At 58.8% G+C, this 26,381-nt stretch overlaps 1 protein-coding gene across 2 annotated transcripts in view; it reads left to right on the forward strand.

Annotated features, from left to right (window-relative positions):
- The window catches only part of WNT7B (Wnt family member 7B), a 56,872-nt gene extending 33,450 nt beyond the window's left edge, over positions 1 to 23,422 (forward strand). For both annotated transcript variants that reach the window (XM_050806002.1, XM_050806001.1), the window contains exons 3-4: positions 12,665 to 12,936; positions 20,476 to 23,422. In XM_050806002.1, coding sequence (XP_050661959.1) covers positions 12,665 to 12,936; positions 20,476 to 20,955 — 752 coding nt within the window. In that variant the 3' untranslated portion in view covers positions 20,956 to 23,422. The remainder of the gene's footprint in view (positions 1 to 12,664; positions 12,937 to 20,475) is intronic.
- Positions 23,423 to 26,381: the final 2,959 nt, after the last annotated feature.

Genomic DNA, 26,381 nt, shown 5'->3' on the forward strand with positions numbered 1-26,381 from the left:
ATCACTCAGCCCAACTCCTGCCACCTTTTTAGGAGGGTCATTTCTTTCATGATTGCAGCCCCCGCCTGGGCTGGGCCCTGTCACATGACCACCTCAGGTCCTGTCGTCCACACGTCACAGATGGGGAGACTGAGGCTCACAAGGAGACCGTGTGACTCACCCAAGGCCACGTGGCCCCCAAGGGCCAGAGAAGCCCGCAGGCTCTCAGGGAACCACCCGCCAGGATCCAGGTGCTGAGAGGCCCTGGGGCAGCCCCGGGGAGGAAGGGGTGTCTGTGCCACCTCACACAGGCGGTTGCTGGCTTTGCCAGAGCGCTCCCGAGGGCAGGCCACCTGGGCTGGATGCAGGAGGGGCCTCCTGGGCATCCCTGGCACCTCAGGGCTGGGGAAAAGCTCCCGGAAGGCCGGGTCCTTCCCACTCGGAGCCTGCTGTCCCCACCTGGGGGGCTGCCGCTTGGCGTGTGAGGGCCTCCGCTGGGTCGGAACAAAGGCCTCAGGCGCATGGGCGCCAGCGTGTTTGGTCCTGGCATGACTTTTTCCAATGATCTGTTTATGACAACGGCAGGGAAGAGCTTAGTGTGGAGACGCTGACTCAGCCCGAGCCTGGGCGGGGGCCGGGCGGGGCTGGAGAGAGAGAGAGGGACAGAGAGGGACAGAGAGGGACAGAGGGACCCAGAGGGAGAGGGAGAAACAGAGAGGGAAGGACAGAGACGTGTGGAGAGACATACAGCAGTACACCTGGCACACACACACGTACACACATAAACACATGCACACACGTGCACACACGTGCACATTGCACACACGTGCACATTGCACACACGCACACACACACATGCACACATACATGCACACACATGCAGCACCCACTCAGGCTGCACCCAGGCCAGGACCATCGGGCCTAGGGTCCAGGCCTGCTCAGAGATGGGTAATATTAATCAAAGCGGCCCACACGCATCTGGCACTTTTATGTTCCTACCCGTCCTGAGCCCTCCACTGCCTCACCTCTCCCACGTGGGACCCCACAAGGTGTGTGCTGCTATCACCTTCGTTTAAGGTGCAGAATTAGGAGCAGGGTGTGAGGCAGCCTGCCCAGCCCTCCCTGGCCAGAGCGTGCCTCGGCCCCGGGTGGTCCAGGCCAGGACTGCAGCACGGCCAGGCAGGCCAGGGCTCTGGGCTTCTGATCCTTCAACTGCACAAGCAGGGATTGGGGCCAAGCTGTGGCCTGGAGGCCTCTCTGCCCATGCCTTGGTCCCTGCCTCCACCCCGATGTCCCCAGCCTGAGCTCTGTGTGTGTCAGGGATGCAGATCCCAGACTAGCTCAAGCGGTGACTTGTCCCCCTGTGACTGAGCCCCGGCTGGGGTCAAAGGGCAGGCTGGGGCGTGGACAGCCACAGGGGGCCATTGTGGGGCCCCACCTGGGGCCTGAGCTTCTCTTCCAGCTTCTGTGCCCAACAGCCACTTTGAGCCCTGTCTAGACCAAGACCCCCAGCCTGGACACGGGCACCACACCAGCTGGGCCGAGTAACACCAGGAGCTGTGGGTGTGGCCCAGGGGTGTCTCCTCACCTCCCTCAGTGTCAATCTCTACACCAGTAAACTGGGGAGGAGGGACAGTACTCCACCGTGCAGCTCAGGGCTGTGAAGAGCCTGGGAATCAGGTGGGGTAGGGGGCAGACGGGGGCTCAGATGACCAAAGAGCTCGCCAGCCAGCTATGTCCCAGGGACCCCTCCCCAGCCCGGCCTCAGGGACCCCACCCCACCCTGCATCCCTAGTCTACCTCAGCCCCAGCAGCCCTCCCCTGACCCATTCTTCAGGAAAGTCTATCTCACAAAAGCTCCCCTGCTAAAGGAATTTTAAAGAATGCACAACACCAGGCCTCATCCCATGGTAATGGGGAAGCTGAGGCTCGAGGAGTGAGGGCCTTGGCCAGGGTCACGGAGCCCAAGCCCCAGTTCCATGGGGGGGTTGGCCCCAGGAAGTAGGGGCTGGGCAATGCTGGGACATCTTCTCAGTGCCAGGCTTGAGTTCCCACCTGCCCCTCGCCTCCCTCCTGCCATCCCTGGGCACCTTAAACCACCCGTGGCCGAGGCAACTCCTTCCGCCTGATCCTGTCCTGCTTCCTAGTAAGCAGCACCCACCAGCTGCCCTCACTTGCACTGGGGCCCCTTCGGCGCCCTTTTTTTTTTTTTGAGACAAAGGCTGGAGTGTCGCCCAGGCTGGAGTGCAGTGGCGCGATCTCAGCTCACTGCAACCTTCACCTCCCAGGTTCGAGTGATTCTCCTGGCTCAGCTTCCCAAGTGGCTGAGATTACAGGCCCCCGCCACCACACCAGACTAATTTTTGTATTTTTAGTACAGACAGGGTTTTGCCATGTTGGCCAGACTGGTCTCAAACCCCTGATCTCAGGTGATCCGCCTGCCTTGGCCTCCCAAGGTGCTGGGATTACAGGCGTGAGCCACCGTGCCTGACCCTTCTGCACTCCTTTCTCTCTAAACCGCCTCACCCGGTCCACTTGCTAATCCCGTTAGCTCTACCCCGAGACTCTGTCCCATTAGCTGGACCCTGAGACTCTGAGCCCTGGCTACTTTTCACCTCCTCTGCCTGGCGGGTCATCAGCATTTCTTACCCAAACCCTTGCACAGGCCTCCCAGTGGGTGGGGTGGACGGTCCCTTTCAATGTAAGTCAAAGTGACACCTTCCACGGCCTTCCATCTTTTCAGAACAAAGTCCAAAGTCTTCTCCGAGGGCCACATGGTACAGCCCCCAAGGGCCGTCCCCCACTTCATCCTCACTGATCTCTGCTGGGACAAACCGCTCGTGCTCAGCTCATTCTCACCTCGGGGTCTTAGCATTGCTGTTCCCTCTGCCTGGAACACTGTTCCCTGCACCTCTGTGTTCCTCACCTCTCCCATCCTTTGGGACCCACCTTCAGCATCCCTTCCTGAGAGAAGCCCTCACTGGCCACTCTGCACCCCAGTCCCTCCAGCCACTCTGCCCTGCCGGCTCCTCTGTGGCTGTGATCCCTGGTCTCTGGCTGCACTGTCTGTGAGCAGCTCCCGGCCTGTCTGCCCCCCAGGTTCGGTGTGTTGGTCCTGCCCTGCTGTGTGCTAGGCCTTGCACTTGACCTTGGGCAAGTACTTGATGGATGGGAGGCTGAGAGCCTCACCCCTGGGATTCTGGGAGGTCCAGCCAGGAGGGAGGCTGTCCTTGGTGCCGGGGACACACAGGTGGCAACAATGTGAGTGTTACAGGCAGTGTCGCACGTGTGTAGAGTGTCAGAGGCTGGCACAGGTGAGTGTGGTGTCCAGGTCAGTGAGGTGCAAAGCAGACTTTGCAGGTTTCCCTGTCCTGGTAGGTGGGGAGTGGGCTGAGCACGAACTCTGGGGTCCCATCAGATCTCAGCTCAGTGTCTCACTTGCTGTGCCACCTTGGGCCAGTCGCCTGCCTCTCCTGAGCCCAGTGTCCTAATTGTGAGGTGGGGGGATCTTAGTTCATACCCATGGGGCCTCAGGGAGGGTTTAAATTGAGTAGGACATGGGTCTGAAGCCCTCTGAAAGCCACCCAGTGTCCTATGTGTCCATCACAGCTTCACTGAGATCTAATTCACATACTTTACAATTCATCCATTTAATGTGTACAAGCCCATGGTTTTTAGTATATCCTGAGTTGTGTAGCTATCCCTGCAGTTGATTTTAGAACATTTTCATCACCCCAGAAAGAAACCCTGTGGCTTAATCAGTCCCAGTCCTCTTGCCCCTGGCAGTACTGAGGTACTGTCTGTCTCTCCAAGTCCACCTCCTCTGGGCATTTAATAGAAATGGAATCACACTATATGTGGCCTTTGGTATCTGGCTTCTTTCACTTAGCATGATGTTTTGGGGTTTTTGAGGTGGGGGTTGAGATAGGGTCTCACTTTGTTGCCCAGGCTGGAGTGCAGTGGTGTGAACATGGCTCACTGCAGCCTTGACCTCTTGGGCACAAGTGGCCCTCCTACCTCAGCCTCTTGAGGAGCTGGGACCACAGGCATGTGCACCACCACACCTAGCTATTTGTGTGTGTGTGTGCGTGTGTATTTTTTTTTTTTTTTCTTTTTGTAGAGACAGGGTTTTGCCATGTTGCCCGGACTGGTCTCAAATTCCTGGGCTTAAGGGATCCACCCGTCTCGGCTTCCCAAAGCGTTGGGACTACAGGCGTGAGCCACCGTGCCCAGCCGATATGTTCAAGTTTTATCCACACTGGAGCATGTAGCAATACTTCATTCCTTTTTAAGGCTGAATGATATTCTGTCGCATGGATAGAACACATTTTCCTTATCCTTTCGTCCATGGATGGACACCTGGGCTGTTTCTACCTTGGGCTGTTACAAATAAGGCTACTATGAGTACTTCTGCACAAGTTTGTAAGTGGGCGCCTGTTTCATTTCTCTGAAGTGCATGCATAGGAGTGGCGATGCTGGGTCTCATGGTGACCCTACATTTAAGTTTTTGAGGAGCTGCCCAACTTTGCCACAGAGGCTACAGTGTCTCACACTGCCACCCGCACACCGGGGTTCCCATTTCTCTGCATCCTCACCAGCACTTGTTATTGTCAGTCTTTTTTACCTTTTATTCCTAGTGCGTGTGAAATGGCATCTCATTGTGGGTTGGATCTGCATTTCCTTGACAGCCAATAATGCTGAGAAGCTTTTTGTCTGCTTATTGGATGTTTTTATACCTTCTTTGGACAAATGTCTGTTCAGGTCCTTGGCCTATTATTTTTTAGCTTTTATTTTTTGATTGGAAATTAATACATAATATTACACATATTTATGGGGTCCATGTGATATGTGGATATATGTACACAATGTGTAACAATCAAGTCAGGGTATTTAAGATTTCCTTCCTTTAGAATATTTATCGTTTCTGTGTGTTAGGAACATTTCCAGTTCTCTCTTCTAGCTGTTCTGAATACACAATATATTGTTGTTAACTCTAGTCACCCCACTGTGCTGTCAGGCACTACACCTCACTCCTTCCACCTGTGTGTATTTGTACCTCTGTTTTTTGTTTTTTTTTTCAAGATGGATTCTTGCTTTGTCACCCAGGTTGGAGTACAGTGGTTTGACCTTGGCTCACTGCAACCTCCACCTCCCAGGTTCAAGCAATTCTCCTGCCTCAGCCTCCCGAGTAGCTGGTATTACAGGTTCCCACCACCACGCCTGGCTAATTTTTGTATTTTTAGTAGAGACGGGGTTTCACCATGTTGGTCAGGCTGGTCTTGAACTCCTGACCTCAGGTGGTCTACCCGCCTCAGCCTCCCAACATGCGGGGATTACAGGTGTGAGCCACTGCGCCCGGCCATCTTTGTACCTCTTAACCCACCTCTCTTCATGCTCCGACACCCTCCCCAGCCGTTGGCATCTGTCATTCCATTCCCTACCTCAATAACATCAACTTTTTTAGCTCCTCCATGTGAGTGAGAATACGCGATATTTGTCTCTCTGTGCCTGGCTTCTTTCACTTAACACGATGACCCGCGTGCCACTGCAGCAATGACAGGGTTTCATTCTTTTTTATGGCTGAGTAATATTGCATTGTGTATCTATACCACCTTTTCTTTACCCATTCATCCGTTGGTCTTTGTCCTTTTTAATCGAGTTGTTAACCATTTTATTATTGAGTTGTAGAAAATGTCATTTTTTTTAAGACGGATTCTTGCTCTATTGCCCAGAATGAAGTGCAATGGTATGATCTCGGCTCACTGCAACCTCTACCTCCCAAGGTTCAAGTGATTCTCCTGCCTCAACCTCTCAAGTAGCTGGGATTACAGGTGCCTGCCACCATGCCTGACTAATTTTGTATTTTTAGTAGAGATGGGGTTTCACCATGTTGGCCAGGCTGGACTCAAACTCCTGACCTCAGGTGATCCGCCTGCTTCAGCCTCCCAAAGTGCTGCTGGGATTACAGGCGTGAGCCACCATGCCTGGCCCAAAACGTCCCTTTTTTTTTTTTTTTTTTTTTTTTTTTTTTTTTTTGAGACGGAGTCTTGCTCTGTGCCCCAGGCTGGAGTGCAGTGGCGCGATCTCGGCTCACTGCAAGCTCCGCCTCCCCGGGTTCACGCCATTCTCCTGCCTCAGCCTCCCGAGTAGCTGGGACTACAGGCGCCCGCCACCTCGCCCAGCTAATTTTCTTGTATTTTTAGTAGAGACGGGGTTTCACCGTGTTAGCCAGGATGGTCTCGATCTCCTGACCTCGTGATCCGCCCGTCTCGGCCTCCCAAAGTGCTGGGATTACAGGCGTGAGCCACCATGCCTGGCCCAAAACGTCCCTTTTTTTTAAAAAAAAGAGGGACAAGTACAGGTTGTCAGGGAGGAGGAGAATTGAACCGTGTGGGCCGGAAGCACAGATCCATGAGCACAGGTTCACACGGCCGCTCCCAGGCACTGCCTCCAAGGGTCAGCCCAGGTGTACGCCCAGGGACACGTGCAGAGGTGCACACCTGCTGCCCAGAGATGCCCAAATGTGTGTCCGCCCACGAAGATCCCAAATGTGTCGTATGTCACACCTGTAGGCATGAAGCTTAGGTCAACCTGCCCCCAGGACTGTATGTGCCCTTCTGACTGGATTGGAGCAGTTCTCTCATTTTGCAGGTTAGGGAGGCGGGGACACAGAAAGGCCCCTTCACCGGTCTGAGGTCACTCAGCTGGCAAATTTCAGAGTCTAGACTTGAAGGCAGGGTGTCAGACTCTGAGCCGCCCCCTTGCTTCCAGAAAGCTCCGGGACCATGTGTGGCCCCCAGACCTTTGCCTTCACCTCATTCACTTGAGAACCTCAGATCCCGGATCCCCCATTTCCTGAGCTGCTGTGTGACTTTGGGGAGCATGCTGCCCGTCTCTGGGCCTCAGGCTCCTTGCTGGGATGGAGCCGCACTGGATGGTCCCCGAGGGCCTTCTCAGCACTGAGGCTGCAGACTCCTGGCTCTCCTCCTAAGAGGGCACCAAGCACCTCTCCCACCTCTGCCTCCATGCAGTTAATCAGGTCACTAGGAGCTCAGCCACGGCTTGCTAGTAAAAGCGCCCTGGCCCCTGTGGACGCTAGGAAGTGGCAGGGAGCGTGAGTGGATGGTGAGGAGTGGCAGCTGTGGCTGGGAGGGTGGACTCAGCCCTCAGCTCTGCCCTGAGGAGGGGAGTGGGAAGCCCCGTCCTGCCCAAGCCCCAGCTTTGTTCAGGAGACACGTCTGTTCTTTCTAGAAGCTACTCACAAAGATCTGCCAGGGTCCCCAGCGTCCTCCTCATGGTCAGAGTGAGATGACTGTGGATGAGGGCCCGGCTCTGCCCTAGCACACCCCCTTTCCCTGGACATCAGGGTCTGGCTGGCACCGCAGGGGCAGGGCAGGGGGCTGCGTCTCCTCCCTCTCAGGCTGTCCTGGGCCCAGCCAGGGGGTCTAGTGAGGGCTCGAGTTCAAATAACTTATGGAAAAGAGAGCAGAGCTGGATGGCCCTTGTGTAGCCAGACCATTCCTGCCCCAGCAGCCTCCGTTTACCCACATGCCTCTGAGGACTCTGCTGCTCTGATACTCTGGATTTGAGGGGACAGCTGGGCAGGGCTGAGGGGGCTGGCCCTGGGGAGGAGGCTGTTTCCAGCCCAGTCTGCATGGAGCACAGAGAGACACCTGGGCCTGTCCTGGAGTCCTTTGCTGCATCTGGTCCACCCTCAGCCGGCCCTGGACTGCCCACCATCTTGGTGATGTGGGTACCGTGCCCTCTTGTCCTGTTTGCTCTGAGCTGGCAACTAGGGCTGTGCAGCAAGGTGAGGACTTTGAGTTCCATGTGGCAAATGGGAACACAGGCTCAGAGAGGGTTGGTGACTTGCCGAGGCACCAGAGATAGATTGCACTGGAAACAGTGAATCCTGCAGCGGGGCTGGAAGCTTCGGGACCATTACTCAGAAACCCGCCCAGTGCTCTTGAGGGCTGTGGGATGAGGGGTGGCCAGAATATAGCCTGCTCTGGCATTTTCTAGGGATACGGCTGGCTGCTGCTGCTGGCTCTAGAGTTTGAGGGTACAGACCTGTGCTTGGATAAGCTGTGGGTCTTCAGAGAGGCCCCTAGGCCTCCCAAGCCCCAAGTGTATCAGCAGGACAGCTGCCGGCCCCAAACAGAGCATCCATGCTGCCCTCATCCAGCTTCCCCATCACCACACACATCTAGGGCAGCTGCTGAGCTCAGATGACTGTGGTCCCTGCCATGGGTCTATTGCAAATCACTTCCTGCTTTGAAGGCTCAGTTTTCCCATCTGTGAAATGGGTCTGATCAGAACGGGGCTGTCTTGGAGACAAGGTGGTGGTAAGGAGGTGACCAGCCCAGACCTGCTCATGCATGGGATTTGGGAAACAGCAGTGGGTGGGTGGGGGGTACACAAAAGAATCTGACGTGGATCCTGCCCACCATCCCTGCAGCCTGAGGAGCACCTAGTGAGAGCCCAGAGGAGGGCGTGCCCACCACAGTGGGAATTCGGGGAGCAGGGAGCAGCCCTGCCTGCGTCCAGAGCCTGAGTAGTGCATGGATATGTGGGAGAGCGGGCAGGTATTCCAGGAAGAGAAGGGGCTGCTGTCCCCAGGGCAGGCGGCAGGAAGCCAGCAGGTCCTTTATTCAGAAGTAGTTACTGTGCGCCGGAGGTGGCTGCCCAACCTGCAGGCGGGCCACACTGGGCTGCTGACAGTGGTGGGCGAGGACTGGTGGGATCAGGCCTCTGGGACCTTGGGGGCCAGGCCAAGTCACTGGAAGTCATCTCAGAGGTCTTGGGGGCTACTAACAGCTGCTGAGCAAGGCGCATGGGTCCAGTCTGTCTGCGCCCGCTCAGAGGACCGGCTTCTAAGTCTAAGCGCTAGCTCGCTGTCAGCCTGGAGGAAGCATGGTGTGTGCATGGACTGGCAAGGTGCCCCAGTCACGGCTCCAGGGGTGACTTGGGGAGAGACACGGGGGAAGCCTGCAGCCCTTCTGCCCTTCTCACTACACACCCAGGCACTCCATGACAAAGCCCTTGGAGTGGGCGTCTAGGTCAGTAACATCGGGTAACGGGCCCTCCCCCGTGGGCTGCTGCGAGAATTTAACCGGACAACACAGGCAACGTGCCAGGCGCACGGGAGCGACTCTTGCTGGACCTAACGTCATTCTTATTGATTCTCCCAAAACTACGACTCTCTGCAGCTCATCTCCTGCTTGTCTCCATGGGAGACCAGAGAGTTTGGCTCATTAAAAGCAAATAAAAAAGGAATTAGCGGGAGCGGCAGGCGATGAGTAACTGGTGAGTAACTGAGTCTAAGCCTGGGGCGGGCATAGCCGGGTGAGAGCAGGCGCTTGCGGGAGGCTGGAAGGGAGGCTTGTAGGAAGCGTCCTCCAAGTGTGCAAACTCCACTGTGGACCTGCCAGCCTGCTCAGGCACTTCAGGACAGTGGCATCCTCTGACCCGCTCTGCAGCCTTGCCATGGGGGAGGAAGAGGAGGATCACAGGCTGTTGTTCCAGGACCTCTGAGGGGACATCTACATCTGTCCTCAAACTCCACCGGCTGGGCCCACACAATCGTTTGGGGTTCCTAGACCCCCTCCGTCAGGTGACACGTGCCCACTCCGAAGCCAGCTCAGGCTCCCTAGAGCTTCCCACCCAGAGCCTGCCTGCAGCTGCCCCTGCCCCCCAGGTCCACAGACTGTTCACAGGCAGCATCTTCCCTGGGGGCTGCACAGCCCACATTCACCCTCTCCTGCTGCCCCAGGTCACCTTAGACTCAGACAGGCCAAGGTGGGGGCAGAAGAGCTTCCAGCGCCCCCGACCCTAGGCGCTTTGCTCCTCCGTCAGCCTTCCTGGTCTTTGAATTCATTCCCTGGGTCTGAATCTTGCTCCAGCCACTCTCTGTGCCTTTGCTTCCTCCTCTGTAAACTGGGACTCATGGCTGGACGCACCTCACCCTAACATCCAGGTGAAATGGGAGCACGTGTGAGGGCTGGGTGCGCACCCCGTGCACGGGGAGAGCCCTGAGGATGGGCTACACTGGTGCTGTTGTCAACCGGCCTCTGAGTGTTCCAGAATCCACACCTGTGTGGCCAGGCAAGCGCCCTGACATCCAGCCCTCCCTAGCAGCTGGCCCTGGCACCTGGACAGAAAGTGCCACCTGCTTGCAAGACATTCTCCCCCTCCTCTATGGCCACTCATGACCTCACCATACCCTTCCACAGCTCAGCATCTTTGCCTCTGTGTGACCATGCTGGGAGTACATGCCTACCACAGCCACACATACACATCACACACACACACACACACACACACACACACACACACACACACACACGTGAATCCATGCTTCTTGTTAAGACTGTACCTACTTAAAATGTCACCTCCTCCAGGAAGCCTTCCTTGACTCCACTCCACAGAGGCAGGCAGTGAATCCTTTGAGGTGCCGTGACCCTTCTGTGGCCCTTCTCGACCCTTTACTGGGATCCTCCTCTTGGTTTATTGCCCCCTACCCCTACCCCCATGAGATATTTCCGAGGCTTTCTTGCCAGCAGGCCCTGCTGTGCTTGGGTAATGCAGACAGGATGGGGCGTTTAATACCCCACTTCACACATCATGCAAGGGCTTCCCTTTGGGTCATCTTGACCTAATTTAGACTCGGGGAGGTGAATTCCTAAATCTTCCTGGCCCTGGCCCAGGCAGAGAGTGGGCAGTGTGGGTGGACAGCGGCCAGAGGAGGAGAGGCTGGCAGGATGAGGCCCTTCGAAGGCAGGGGCCGTGCTGCCTGCAGCTCAGAGGAGGCTGATCATTGCAGTCTCGAACCTTGCTGGGGAGGGAGGGATGCTGGACACTACCCTCCCCTTAGTTCTTCTCAGGAAGGAAGTTCCTAGGAAGCCGTGGCTCCCTCCACGACAGCAGACAGACAGCCCACCAAGGTCTTCTCCTAACGCTGGTGGGCCCCACCCCAGTTCTCACCCTGATGGAAGATACCCTAGGGAAGAGGGACCCCACCTGGCTGAGCCCCCAGCTGGCTGCGGGCAACGAAGTGGCCCCAGAGCACACACATAGCCCCTAGCACAAGGCTGGGCATGCCGTTGGTGCTCAATGGTTGTTCATAGAACAGACCTGACTTGACTGTGTCTCAATCTGTGGGCTGTCACCTCAGCCCCAATAACAGGCACAGCAGTGGGCAACTGAGGGCTGTGTGGGTGCTCGCGGGTGCTGGGCAGGGGACTGTGCCATGCCAGCAGTGTGAGTCTCCAGCTGCCCTCTCCTGGGCTGAGCACCGGCCCTGTTCTGCCTGTTGCTGAGATGGGCAGGGAGGTTCCCGCTCGCTGGAGTTTGGGTCTTGGTCCTCCAGCTGGCGCAGTTGAGCCTGCTCGGTGTCCACATGGGCCAGGTGCTGGGGACATAGGAATGACACAGACCCAGGCAGGGGCAGGTTGAGAGGGACCCAAGAGTCCAGGGTCGGGATGGAAGGATGCACAGGGCCTGGTCTGGGGCTGGGGAAAACAAAGAGGAAATGAGAGCTGAACCTGCCCACCTCAGGGGCCTTCGGACGCATATGGAAGTCCCCACCTGTAAGACTCAGCAGGGAGAGGGTGTCCGGATCTGGGTCAGATTTGGAACTGAGGGGTCAGGCACCAAGTGCTCCCTTCTGTCCGGGGGTCTGGGAAGGCTGCCTGGACGGGGAGGCCTCAGACCTGGGCCTTGGAAGGTCCTTGGTATTTGGGTATGAAGCAGGAGGGAATTCCACCAAAAGACCACATAATCCCCAGGGGATGTGGGCAGCGCCTGGAAAGACTGAGTCATTGTTCTGGGCAGAGGATGGGGAGAGAGGGCTGGGGCAGCCAGCGGGCATTGACCTGGGACCCTCCCTTCCCAGCTCAGCCGTGGGCTTGGCTCTACCAGCAGAGGGAATCAGCGAAGGTGCCAGCGAGGGCCCTGGCCAGACAGCCCTTGGAGTGAACCAGCTGGTGGCTGGGGGGATGAGGGAGGCAGGGAGGACTGTTGCCCAGGTCCAGGCAGTTCTGGGGCCCCTGGGTCAGGCAGGAGTATTAGGAGGAGGTGAGGAAAAGGGGCCCAGGATCTGGAGATGGACTGAAGGTGGGTGGACCAAGAAGGGAGATGGCAACAAAGGGCTTCTGAGCTGTGTGACTTCTACCTGGGTTCCTGGCTTGGGGTGGGGGTGAGGCCCCCCATGCTCCCCGTGGCCCCAGCTTCCATTGGCCATGCATAGCTGGTCCCTACGGGGTCAGTGCAAATGCCCGTTCATGAGAAGGGGCTCCTGGGAGGCTGGCAGAGGGGAGGGGCAGAGGCAGGGATACCCATCCCCTCCACGGGTCCCCACCGCTCACTCTCAGGGCTGGGGAAACTAGGCCTCTCCCGCCCAGTCCTGGGAACAGGGAGAGAAGCTGTCGGCAGTGCTGCATGCTGGAGGGCGGGTCTCAGGGTGCACTGGGGCCTGCTGTATTCCAGGCACTGCCCTCACCATAGCCCTGAGAGGTGGCTCCCATCAGCCCTGCTTTGGTGAGTCAGAGGTTCAGAGGGGCAAGCAATGAGCCCAGGGTCACACAACTGGCCAACAGCAGGTGGATCGAGGCCCGGCACTTCACCCCCTGAGCCCACCTGGCCCAGGGCCTGGGGCCTCACCTTGTGCACCTGTCTGTCCCCGCAGGGAGCCGTGAGGCTGCCTTCACGTACGCCATCACCGCGGCTGGCGTAGCACACGCCGTCACTGCTGCCTGCAGCCAAGGCAACCTGAGCAACTGCGGCTGTGACCGAGAGAAGCAGGGCTACTACAACCAGGCCGAGGGCTGGAAGTGGGGTGGCTGCTCGGCCGACGTGCGTTACGGCATCGACTTCTCCCGGCGCTTCGTGGACGCTCGGGAGATCAAGAAGAACGCGCGGCGCCTCATGAACCTGCACAACAATGAGGCCGGCAGGAAGGTAGGGTGCGGGTGCGGCTGGTGGGGGCATTAGCTGGGACTGGTATGTCACCCGCTGACCTCTCGGAGCCTCAGGCTCCTCTTCTAGCAGAAGCAGTTGAGTCTCCATAGGTGTGCAGCAGGTGGGGCCGTCTGGGTCCTCCACGTGCATGGCTCTGAGCCTCCTAATACCTGGAGGAGGCTGTCCCCATCCAGAGACGTGAGAGCTGAGGCTCTGAGTGCTGACGTGATGCTCACAGCCCCCAGCTAAGACGGGGACCCTATTTCCATGCAGGGTGTGAGCTGGGCTTGGCTGGGGACCTGGTGAGGGGAGGTCCCAGGCCACAGCCCCTGTCCCTGCCCTTGGCGTTCCTGGTCCCAGAGGTCACATCAGCACACCAGGAAAGAATTCCTGACAGAGGCAGCCTTTTTACTCAGCAAGGAAGGGATGCCCCCAGGAGGCAGGAGCAGCCTGAGGAAGGTGGACGCTGTGAGCCGGGGTCTGCTGGGGAGCAGGCTGCTCCTGCACAGGGCGGGACGGAGTGTGGTGGGTGGCAATGGAGGAAATTCAGGCAGGGACACACTGGGGAAGAAGTCAGAGCAAGCCGGGCTCCGCCCGCTGGAGATGAGGGCCCCAGATACTGGGCTGGGAGGAGCAGCCGCACGGCGGCAAGATGGCCTGAGATAGGGTGGCCAGCCAAGTGGAACACCCAGCCGGCTCTGGCTCTGAGGCCTGGGGGCTGCACCCAGGGCAGCAGAGCCTAGGGGGCTCCTCAGGTGTGGGACAGACTTGCCATTCCAGGCAAAGAGGAGTTGAAGAATCCCTCGGGCCCAGGGACTATAGCTGAGACCACTGGTCACTCACTGCCCTTTTCTGTGCCAGGTGCTAGGCTGGGCACAGGGCAGAGAGGAATCAGACAAGGCCTTGGCTATGGGAACCGCGTCCACAAGAGGGGTGCAGGGGTCACACCCAGGATGGTGAGGGCCTGGTTGTGTAGGAGAGTGTCAGAGTGAAGGCTTGATGGCCACAGGACTTGGGAAGCAAGTAGGGCCTGGCACAAGAAGTAGGGCCTGTTCAAGAAGAGATCTTGAACACCAGGCCAACGACTTGACTTTCTCTTGTAGATGTGGAGGTTATTATACAGGTGGTTATTAAGTTATTGTTAGATGGATGGATGGGTGGATGGATGAATGGCAGGGTGGATGGGTGAATGGATAGGTGGGTGGATGGATGAGCGGATTGATGGGTGAATGGATGGATGAATGGATGGATGGGTAGATGGGTGGATTGATAGATGGATGGGTGGATAGATGGGTGGATGGATGGGTGAGTAGATGGATGACTGGATGCATGGATGGATGAAAGGATGGATGGGTGGATGTATGAGTGGATGAATGGGTGGGTGGATGTATGAGTGGATGGATGGATGGAAGAATGGGTATATGGGTGGGTGGATGGATGGATGGAAGGAAGGATGGATGGATGAGTGGATGAATGAGTGGATGCATGAATGGATGGAAGTATGGATGAATGAGGGGATGGATGGATGGAAGGATGGGTGGGTGTGTGGAAGGATGGATGGAAGGATGAGTGGGTGGGTGGAAGGATGGATGGAAGTATTGGTGGGTGGGTGGATGGATAGATGAGTGGATGGGAGGATAGATGGATGGGTAGATAGATGGGTGGATGAGTGGGTAGATGGTTGAGTGGATGTGTGGATGGGATGCATGGGCGGATGGAATGATGGATGGATAAGTAGATGGATGGATGAAAGGATGGATCGGTGGGTGGATGGTTGGGTGGATGGATGGGTGGATGGATGAATGGATGGATGAGTGGATGGATGAGTGGATGGATGGATGGATGGAAGGATGGGTAGATGAATGGATGGATGGATGGGGATGGATGGATGGATGGATGGATGGATGGATGGAAAGATGGGTGGAAGGATGGGTGGATGGGTAGGTGGATGGATGGGTGGATGAATGGGTGGATGGATGGGGATGGATAGATGGAAGGATGGGTGGGTGGATGGGTGGATGGATGGGAGGATGGAGGGATGGGTGGATAGATGGATGGATGAAGGAATCAGTGACACAGCCTTTGCCTCCAAGGAACTCACAGACAGCATGTGAACACTAGTCTCCAGCTACAGGCAGATCACAGTCCATGCCATAAATGGAGGTTCATGAACCTTGAGAGGCCAGAGGAAAGTGTGGGTCACTTACCTGGACTCCCTGGGGGAGTCCCTGGAGGAGGAGGAGAAGTAGGAGGAGAAGGCGAGGCTGAACCCTCATGGGAACCACCACCACCCTTGAGCCTGTGCAGCTGCTTAGGTTCTGAGCAGAGCCTTTCTCACACCCCCGGGGAAGAAGTTCTCACTGTCCCCATTTTAAAGATAAGGAGAATGAGGCCCAGAGTGCGCAGCAGACCTGACTGAGTGGCTCAGGTCCCTGCTCGTGGGGAAGTGTACACAGCAGAGAAGCGGGGAAGGACGCTCCCGGCAGAGGGAATAGCACAGGTAGAGGCATGGGGGACCCAGGTCGTGGTATGCAGTGTGGTGAGACCAGGGCGGGGATGGCCGGGTAGGGTGTTGTTGGTCTCTGGGCTACAGGTGTCATTGCAGGGCAGTGACACTGACCAACTCAAGGGCCAGAGTTGTGTCTGATTTAGCTCTAGGGTGCCGTGTGAACCCCAGGGCTGACTTGGTATGGGACTTGGAGGTGTCTGGGGACTCACAAGTGATGGAAAGGCAGAAGGGAAATGGAGGCAGGTAGGACTGGCCCCTGGGGAGACAGGAGGTGGGAAAACAAGAAGGCTGGTGATGGTCCCCACAGGTGGGCAGGGGACAAAGAGGACAGCCACAGGAAAGGGCTCTGACAATGCCACCAGTGGCCAACTCTCCTACCAGCCTTGTCTCGGATAGTCGGTGAGGCCCTGGTTGACCCATGCTTCTGCGGAGCCTTGGCCTTCTTATCTGCACAGCAGGTGCAATGCACTTTGTCCCCCCGACTCCTCACTGCCCCTCCAACAGCCCCCACCCTGTGCACCTGTGGGGCACAAGTGTGGCCTGAGCCCTTGGAAAAGGCCAAGGGTGGTGGTGTCACGGTGACCCTCAGGACAGGGTCCTTTTAAAAGAGCACGGTGCTCATCACGGCGGTGGGGGGGTGAGTGTAGGGTAGGGCTTCTGGAAATTTCCATAAGCACTGAGTCCAGCCCTTCCTGGGTTGGTGCTAGGACCCTGGCACCATCACAGAGTACCAGGCCCACCTCTGCCCCCCCACTTCCTCAGGACCCCACTGCGCAGTGAGGTGGGTGGAGAGCAGCTGACTTGCCGCCACAGACAAGTGGCGCAAGTGGGGCCTTACGGCAAAGGACATCTGTTCTCTCTCAGCGCTGGAGCCCCAAGTCCAAAATCGAGGTGCTGGTTGGCAGGGCTGCACTCCCTCTAGGCACCAGGGGAGGATGCTTCCTGGCTCTCCCAGCATTCCTCAGCTCCCAGTGTTCCTCCGCTGTGGCCACCTCCCTCCAGCCCCTGCCTCTGTCTTCACCAGGTCTCCTCTGAGTCTGAGTCTTCTTCTCTTCCATCTCTTTTTTGTTTGTTTGTTTGTTTGTTTTGAGACGGAGTCTTGCTTGGAGGCTGGAATGCAGTGGCCTGACCTCTGCTCACTGCAACCTGTGCCTTCCAGGTTCAAGCAATCCTCCTGCCTCAGCTTCCCGAGTAGCTGGGATTACAGGTGTGTGCCACTGTGCCCAGCTAATTTTTGTATTTTTAGTAGAGATGGGGCTTCACCATGTTGGCCAGGCTGGTCTTGGACCTCCTGACCTCAGGTGATCCGCCCCCTTGGCCTCCCAAGGTGCCAGGATTACAGGCGTGAGCCACTGCGCCTGGCCCTCTCCATCTCTTGTATAGACCCTCTCATTGGATTTAGGGCCCACTTGGACAACCCAGGGTGACCTCCTCTCCATCCTTTCCTTAATCATATCTGTAAAGACCTCACTTCCAAATAAAGTCACTTGCCAAGGCTCTGAGCAAACGTGAATTTGGGGGGTTACTGTGCCATTCCCCAAGCTGGCATGTGGCCCAGGCTGGTGTCCCTGGTGGGCAAGAGTGAGATGGGCAGAGTCTGAAGGCCCGCCCCCGCCCTGCCCCCACTTCTACCAGACCAAGGCCCTGACTGCCCTTCCCCAAGCTCCCTGGTGGGCTGGAGTGGCCTTTAATGGGCTGCCACAGGGTGCCTGTGCAGAAAGCTCTGAGCAGCCCCTGAGGTTTTGGAGACCTGAGTGCCCAGTGCCCGGCGCTGGCTCTGCCCCTGGTGCATGGTCCCCACTGCTGTGTGGGGCAGGTCAGCAGGGCAGACAGAGGCCATGCCCCCAAGACCAACCCAGTGAAGGCAGGAGATTGTCCATCTGCAGAGGCCTGGGGGCTGGTGTCAGGACAGCTGAGGGCACCTCTCTTGGTGACATGAGGTTAGAAGCCATCGCTGTGGAGTGCCACTAGCTCCTGGAACTGGGGACTGGGAACCCCATTAGCTGGCCATGTCCCACATCTTGGCACAGCTCTTCCCTGACTGAGGGTCCACAGCGTCCTGCTGGGTGGGCATATCATTCACACCATCCTAATGGGAGTGCCGGATCCTGGGAGGGGCACACCCTCCACACTCTCTCCTCGGCCAGTGGCTCACGACATAACTTCACTTGAGGCCACACTCAATCCACTCTGTGGGCTCGTGGTCAGAGGGTGAAGCAGACATGGGCTGTGTCCCTGAGGGGCTCACAGGTCAGGGCCACACTTAGGGGCAGGGACCAGCAGGCATGGGAGGTGCTGTGGAAGAGAGTGTGAGGCACCTCGTTCCACAGCCCCAGGCCATCGCCAGGATCCGGGGTGAGATGCCTTTTGTCGGCCCCAGTGGCTGGAATATTGGACGCCAGGCTCCTGGGCTGGTCAGCCTCCCCCTAGAAGGGCTTTAGTCCACCAACCCCATGACCCCCCTGCCTGGCTATACCTGAGCACTGCTTCCAGGCTACACCCTTATTCAGGAAAGAACATTGAATCAGCCCTTTCCTGGAGCCCCTTCAGTCCACCACCCCACCACCCAACCAGGCCCCCAGGGTCGAGGAGGAACCAAGGCCTGGAGGAGCGGCCCCTGCTGCAGCCTGCAGCTCCTCTGAGCAAGATGAGCTCACTCTGTGCCCTGCCAGGTGGTCTCCTGGGGCAGGGGGCAGGTCTCAGCGCTGGCGCCACCGTTGCTGTGGCTCGAATAGCCAGGGCACTGGTGAAGGAAATGGCACATTCTTGAACCCTGTGATCACTTCCTGGGAGAGGCTCTGACCCAAGGGACCCAGCCAAGCGAGGATGTGGCCCCTCGCTCTGCAAAAAGCGGCCCATTAGGCTTTATCTGCGGATGGTCACCGGCCTGGCCCTGCAGGGGCCGATTGTCCCCAGGCGGGCAGTAGCATACAACTGGGCTCCCTGGCCTTGATGAAGACTGGGAGACAGGGGTAGGCGAGGGAGGAGGGGGAGGGATGCCGAGCACAGTACCAGGGGCAGCCATCCTGGGCCACAGCGGGAGCACTAGAGGGCAGCTTGAGCCTGGACCACGTGGCCTGCACACCCTCTAGTCTGGACAGGCCTGCCAGGTCTCCGGCCATCCAGGCCCATCTGAGGAGGGTGAACAGCCAGGGGTGGGGTGAACTTCTCCCAGCTGGGAACTCCGAGAGGGGCCACCATCAGGGCAGCTCCTGGGGTGGCGCCCGGCCTGGGGAGCATCCGGGCAGGCCGTGTGGCCAGGGCCAGCAATGCTTCCAGGCTTGAGGGGCAGGTTAGTGGAGGGAGTGGCTTTTCCGGGAGGGGACAGATCCCAGCAGAGATGAACAGGGAGCTGGGGTGATGGACATGATGGGAGAGGGGCAGGAGACAGGGAGGAGGTCCCAATATACTCTCTGGGGGTTGTCCAGACACCCAGTCCAGGCTCTGGCCCACGACCTTGGCCCAGACGCCCCTCAGCCCAGCCTCTGAGCCCTGCAATTCCCCAAAGCTGCCCCACCCTCTTCTCAGGACTCCTGGACTCCTCCCACCCTCAGCCATCCTGGGGGGGCATCAGCCTCGCTCTGCCACCTCTCCCCAGTCTCCCCAGTTTCCCCAGTCTCCCCAGTCTTTGCCCAAGGGCATCACTGATGCAGAGCAGAGGACACCCCAGCTCCAGGCTGCCAGCCTAGGCCCCACCCAGCACCCACCTGCTGAGCCTTTGGGCCCAGTCTTTTCCTTCATGCTTGGTGATCTCCAGACCTTTGCTCATGTTGAACCCCTTCTGGAATGCTGTCCCCTTTTCTAATGAGCTCTGACACATCCATCAATACCCACATCTCCTCCAGGAAGCCCCTACCTCGAGCACCCTGACTCCAGCGGGATTAGACTCTCCTGGGTTCCTGCAGCACCTTCGCTGTGTCCCATGCTGAACTGCGAGCCCCAGAGGACCTCATACAGCCAGGCCAGGGAAGCTGCTCGGGGCAGTAGCCATCTCTGTGGAGCTGTTTCTCTCCCTCTTTTTCTTGTACTCATTCATTCATTCGTTTCCTGGGGGACTTCTCCACTGAGGAGAGCTGGGGGCCAACAGCAGGTGCCCCATGACTGTGAGTTCTGGCCCGAGGGACAGACGGTGGCCAAGCCCCGGCAGGGCTGGGCTGCCGAGCGAGGCCAGCAGAGCTCTGACAGCTGACAAATGGCCCCTCTGCAGCCGCGGGGCGCCAGCTAATAATTCCCCATCTTCAATCAGGCCCGGCTGGCAGGGCCCTTTCGATCCGGGTAAATGAGTACCTGGGGTCAGGGCTGGCTCTGGGAATCAGCCTTCTGGGGCCATGGAGGGAGGCCCAAGGAAAACACTGCACCCGTGGAGGGCCCTTGTGGAGCTGAGGAGGAAGAACAACAGCGGGTGGGCCGGGGCTGTCGGCTTCTCAGCACGCCCGGGCCTCACTGACCTGTGTACTCGCCTCCCCTGCTCACCCTCCGGCCTTGGGCACATGTGCACCGAGGGCCACCGGCACTTCAGGCTTCCATTAAACAGCCATTTGTTAAGCACCAACTGCATGCCAGACCCTACGCCAAGCCCGAGGGTGGGGAGCAGGAGAGATGGCAGGGTGGGGTAATGAGCATTTATTAAGTACCTACTGTTGCTGGGCGAACCCCACCTGTGACCTGCAGCAGGTCCCACAGCCCCAAGCCTCAGTTTCCTCACCAGTGCATGACCAGGACATAGCATCTCCTTGAAGGGCTGTGAGAGTCTAACAAAATACCTTCGATAAATGTACAGCAGGCTCTGCCAAGTCCCAAATATTCTCACTGCACCCTTACACCCTCCTATGCAGTGGAGACCTATTGTTAGCAGCTCCAAGTAATGGGTGAGGAGGCTGAGGCTCAGAGAGGGAGAGACACTTACCCGTGGTCACACAGCTGCAAGTGAAGGAGCGGGCTCCAGGGGTGGGCTGGAGGCAGGGGTAGGGGAACTTGGAGGGGCCCAGCTTGGGCCGTGCCGTGCCAAGCAGCTTCCCTGTCGCCCTCAGGTTCTGGAGGACCGAATGCAGCTGGAGTGCAAGTGTCACGGCGTGTCTGGCTCCTGCACCACCAAGACCTGCTGGACCACGCTGCCCAAGTTCCGAGAGGTGGGCCACCTGCTGAAGGAGAAATACAACGCGGCCGTGCAGGTGGAGGTGGTGCGGGCCAGCCGCCTGCGGCAGCCCACCTTCCTGCGCATCAAACAGCTGCGCAGCTATCAGAAGCCCATGGAGACGGACCTGGTGTACATCGAGAAGTCACCCAACTACTGCGAGGAGGACGCGGCCACGGGCAGCGTGGGCACGCAGGGCCGCCTCTGCAACCGCACGTCGCCCGGTGCGGACGGCTGTGACACCATGTGCTGTGGCCGAGGCTACAACACCCACCAGTACACCAAGGTGTGGCAGTGCAACTGCAAATTCCACTGGTGCTGCTTCGTCAAGTGCAACACCTGCAGCGAGCGCACCGAGGTCTTCACCTGCAAGTGAGGCCGGGCCCAGAGGCGGCCGCGGGCACCCCAGACACCCAGCGGCATTTTGCACATCCATCCTCGCCTTCCCTGCCTTGGTGCTGCCAGCGGCAGGCAGAGGCGGGTGCAGAAGCGGGGAGCTCCACGTGCAGGAGGACACCGGCCGGGGCCCACGCCCTCTACCCACCTCCCTGGGGCTCCTTCCTGCCACCTCCTCCCATCACCTCCTGCGGCAGAACAGCCCCCGTGACCCACCGAGAGAGCAAGGCCAGGGGCCTTGTGCTCCCCGACACGGCCCAGCAAGTTCCCTTTCTTCTCTCTGGGAAAATGAACCTCCAGGACACACGTGTATCCCAGAGAGCAAAGTGACGACGAGACTGAGCGTCCCCTGCCCCACCTGGCAACATGGACACAGAAAAGCTATGCTGGCTGGCCCCTCAAGACCGATTCCCAGGCCGGGTCTGCTGCTGGGCCCTGGGGCGGTGGGGACAGATGTTGACACAAATTATTTATGTTTTCTTAGTATCAGAAGAGGATTCTCAGCACTAATGCGTAGCCAGTCGTAACTCCGTACTTTGTGTCAGCCCATCCCCTCAACACCCTTTCTGTTTCCTTTCCCAGCCCCACCTGGCTGGCCCTCTGCCCCTGCAGAGCGGAGGCAGCCTGGGGTTGATGGGGACCACGCAGTGCCTGCGGGTTCTAGAAGTAAGCTGTGCAGGGGCGCGTCGGACCACACAGCCCTGACCAGGCCTTGGAGGAGAGCCATGGACAGGCTCCTCCAGGCCATCTTTCCTTCTTTTGAAAATCCTATCAATGGCTGGGCGCAGTGGCTCATGCCTGTAATCCCAGCACTTTGGGAGACCGAGGCGGGTGGATCACCTGATGTCAGGAGTTTGAGACCAGCCTGGCCAACATGGTGAAACCCTGTCTCTGCTAAAAATACAAAAATATGCTGGGCATTGTGGCGCGCACCTGTAATCCCAGCTACTTGGGAGGCTGAGGCAGGAAAATTGTTTGAACCCAGGAGGTGGAGGTTGCAGTGAGCTGAGATTGTGCCACTGCACTCAAGCCTGGGTGACAGAGCGAGACTGTCTCAAAAACAAACAAACAAACAAAAAAATGAAAAAAGAAAAGAATATCGAGCAAATCAAAATGTCACCCACATCAGGTTCCAGGAGTGTGTCGTTCCCTCCCTCATCCTGTCGCCCTCCCGGCCTGGCACCTCCAGTTTACAGAGCCCCCCTTCCCCCTGGAGCCAGCCTGACCCCTGGGACAGTGCCGCTGCGGGGTGGGCAGGCAAGTGGTGAGTGGTCAGGGATGTTTGTCCCATTTGACAGATGGGGACTCTGAGGCCCAGAGTGGCACAAGGACCTGCCAGAGACCCTGCAGCTGTGAGTGGAGGCTTACACCTTTCTCCTGCCCAGCCTGGGGCTCTGGACCCAGGAGAACACATCAGGATGCCCAGGGTGGCAAGAGGTGGCTCCCATGCCTTGAGGCACTCGGCTGCTCCCTCCCCGCCATGACAGCCTCACTGGGGCTTGCACTCCCCTCGGTGCCTTTGAGGGTTTGTCTGGCCCTGTCCTAGTCCTTTCACCTTGACTGCAATGTTGAGAAAATCTGTATCCAGAGCTGGACGTGTCCTTTCTGGACGCTCCCACCCCTGTCTCTGAGGAGCGTGAGTGACAGAGGGAGGAACTCATCCGAGGCCAGAGGGGATGGTCTGCCGCTGGCTCCTGGTGCACCCTCCACTGCCCACGGCCTGGCCCCCATTTAGGGTGTGTTCTCTTGGAAGCCTGTGGGAATGTGTTCTTGAGCAGCCGACAAGCCAAGGGCCTGGGCCCAGCCTGGGGCAAGTGAGTCCCTCCTGGGCTCTGACCCTGTGGTCCAGCCCATGTGCCCCTAACCATGCCTGGATGCTGTGAGTCTCTGGGCCACCATGAATACCCCACCCTCAGCCTGGCGCCATCCCCTCACCTTCCCCAAGTCCCAGAACACCCCTGAGTCCATAGGCCCGGCAGCCTCTGCAAGGAACCTGGTTAACTTATGATGTTATATAGCGTCGAAATGTCTATAGTGTCTTTAAATTATTGTGACCTACACTGGGTACTGGAGTGGGGGATGGCTGCGGCCCCATCCCCCATCCCCCATCCCATCCCCCATCCCTATCCCCCATCCCTATTTCCCATCCCTATTCCCCATCCCATCCCCCATCCCATCCCCCATCTCCCGAACCAGGCTCCTCCTTCTGCTTGAACAGACCCTCGGGGCCCCTGATGCCACCGAGCCACTCGCACTGTCCCTTGGCTGCTGGGCACCCCACTGAGCCCCTGCCCACCCCGAAGTCTGTCAGCAACAGGCCCTTTGCCTGGGTGAGACGGGGTCAGGGTGGCCCAGATGGGGGTGATGGCGACCAAGGTGCTGCGTCCTGCCCTTCTGACGGCAGCCTCCCCTGGAGGGGAGCGCTCAGCCCAATAAAAGCTGGAATCAGAAAAGTGAGTGTGTGTGGAGTCCCCATGCGATGCACCTGCAGCTGCGGCCCCACCAGTGGGGACACATGCTCTGCCCACCGAGGACGAGCCCCTGAGGCCCTCATGTGCCCCCAGCTATCTGGCTTCCCCGTGCCCCTCTGTGGGCCATCCTTCCCATCCTCACACCAGAGAACCTTGCCCAGAGCCCACCCTGGAGCTCGAGTCATGCCTACCTGCCTCCAGGCACCTTTGGGCTGGCCCCACCCAGCCAGGGGCACTGGGGCACTGGACACAGACCCTGAGGCCTTGCTGGACAGCACCAGGCTCAGGCTGCAGGGACAGGAGGGCTGTGGGCCTGGCACCTGGTTACCGGGGGCTGGGCCGGAGCTACTGTAAGAAGAAGGGACAGCAGGCCCCATAGGCCCCTGTGCCTCTGCTCCACTCTGACCAGGGTGGCGTCTGGCTTTCAGGGTCCCTGTAGGTCCATCCAGCTGGGTCTGGTGGATTTTGGCTCTACAGCCCTGGGGCCTGCCTTGATCTCACCAGGCCTGGGAAGGTGACATGAGGCCCCCAGAAACTCAACAGCCTGCGGCTGGCCACAGGCTCCACTGCTCCTCCCCAGAGCCCAGCTGTGGCAGGGCCTCCCAGCCTGCAGCCTGCGAGAGCCGTGCACACGGCAATGCACAGTGCTCCCCCGAGGGGTGGAGGCATGTGGCAGGGCCGGTCTGGCCACTGCCTGCTGTCCCAGCAGCCTGGCATCTGGCGAAACTGCTGATCAAACAGACCCCATCCTTGCTGTGCCCAGCCTGGGCACCCACGGAACTGGCCCCAGACCCAGATCCCAGTGGAGGGGCTTCTCAAGGGGAATGGATCCCTCCAGGGTGCGGAGAAGGGGCGACAGCCAGAAGAGCGTTGGACTCACAGCCCCAGCCCTGTTCCTTCCTGATGCATGGGCAGCCTCTGGGGCGACCCTCCTGGATGTACAGCCTCAGTCTCCCCATCTAAGAGCAGGGGGTAGCCTGGGGCCAGGACTTGGTGGTCAGTAGGGCCCATGGGGCTGGCGTGCATGGGGCCTGGGCTGGGCAGTTTGGCAGGAGGCCCTGGTTCCCCGTGAGACAGTAAGTGAATCGGCGGCGGCAGCGGCACGCTGGGGTCCGGCTACTCCCACAGGGCCAGGAATGAGGAAGCCTCTGAGATGCCCGGCCCTGGTGCCCAGACTGTACTGATTTCTTGGCTCTGGTTCAATCCCCGCCCAGTCCCCTCGGGCTGCCCTGCACATCCTCCCAGGGGGCCCGCTGGAGGCCTCGCCCTTGCCGCTAGCCTGGCCTGGGGGCCCACCTGACCCCAGCCCCAGGCTCCCCCCCTAAGGCTTATATTTTGGGAGCATTTCCCCCTGGCCAGCCCCTCGCACCCCCACTCAGTGGCTCACTGCAACATGGGGTGGTGACCCCACGTGCTTAGCCCTGGCCAGCCCTGCCCTGCAGGTGTCGCCCACACCAGGCCTGCCACCCGGCTGCTCCCACACATAGGCCATTCCTGTGGGCTTTGCTGGGTAAGGTGTGGGGACCGATGGCTAGAAGGGCCAGAGTTCTGGCAGCCCACCTCTACCCAGGCTCGCTGGCCAGTTCCTTTGCAACTTCAGTGCTGCCCTGGGCTGGCCCCAACTTCTGACCCCTCACCCTTCTCCCCACTTCCCCTGCGGTGCCTGTGCCCACAGCTGCCAGTGAGGCTGGCGGCCCATCTCAGGGTATGCAACAGCTGACGACCGAGGCAGCAGCCTCTGGGAGCGAGGAAAGGACTTTCTCTGCACTCACACCTCCGGGCCTCTGAGCCTGGGCTTCCCGCTCTGTAGAATGGACGTAAGGGAACAGAGCCTCTGCCCTGCTGCCACCTGGTCCCCTCCGTCCCCTCCTCCTCTCTTGGAGGATCCACGTCCCTCCCTGGCTCACAGCTGAGCTGCCGCCCTGGCTCCCACCCTGCCCTGCCCCACAGGGCTGCCTGCACCCTTCACTCGGCACTGTCTGGTGGCCAGAGCACACAGGGGCCCTTTGGCCCTGGAGGGCAGAGGATGTCTCACTGGTGTACCCTTAGAGTCCTTCCTGACCCACTGTGGTGCCCACAGCACATTCCCTCCCTGCCCCCCTGCAGAGTGAGCCCCAGTCCTGCCTTTGCTCCCACTGGCTCTTCCCAGGATGCACCTCACACCCTTCCTTCCCTGATGCCGGCTTGCACCAAGCTGGCTATAGTCTAACTCTCTCCTCCGCTGCCTCAGCTCCCACCCTTAGGGGCAGGAGTCCTGTTTCTGTGATGGCCCCTGTCTCCCAAGCTGGCTGAGGACCAGCACACCCCTGTGCCAGACTTTGGGCCTATTCCACACGTGTCCACAACCTTCACAACACCCCTTCCCCAAATAGGTCAGCGCTAGTTCCATTTTACAGATGGTGAAACTGAGGCACAGAGAGTAAGGGGACCTGTCCAAGCTCAACAGCCAGTGAAAGGCAGAATCAAGATTTGAACCCAGGCCCTCTGGTGTCTTCCTTCTACCCAACTCATATGCCTCCGCCCACGAGGGGACACAGAGGCCCAGGGACCTTGTCCAAGTTCACAGAGAGATGAAGGAGAAAAGAACGGCTACGGCTGGTCTCAGAGAGATGACAAGCAACACTGTATCTTCACCAACAGAACAAGAAAGACCCAGTTAAAAAAGCAGCAGGCAAGATCTGAGTTAGATATCTGGGTGAACTTCACAACTCCCAGAACTGGGAGGTAAAGGAGGGGGATCAGGAAGGAGGGGCCGTGGGCCACCTTCTCCCCGAGCTGGGCTAGTCCTGCTGGCCCCTTGGGAGGGGCCACGGTCTGGCGGGTAGAGGGGCAGAGCGGTGCACAGGGAGGGGTGCCTGGTTCAGCGTGTGCCAGACACACAGGACAGCCTGAGCTCCCCCAGCAGAGCCGCCAGCTTGCTCCTGGGAGAGTCCGA

Source organism: Macaca thibetana, chromosome 10 (genome assembly GCF_024542745.1).
Source record: "Macaca thibetana thibetana isolate TM-01 chromosome 10, ASM2454274v1, whole genome shotgun sequence".
NCBI lineage: Eukaryota > Metazoa > Chordata > Mammalia > Primates > Cercopithecidae > Macaca > Macaca thibetana.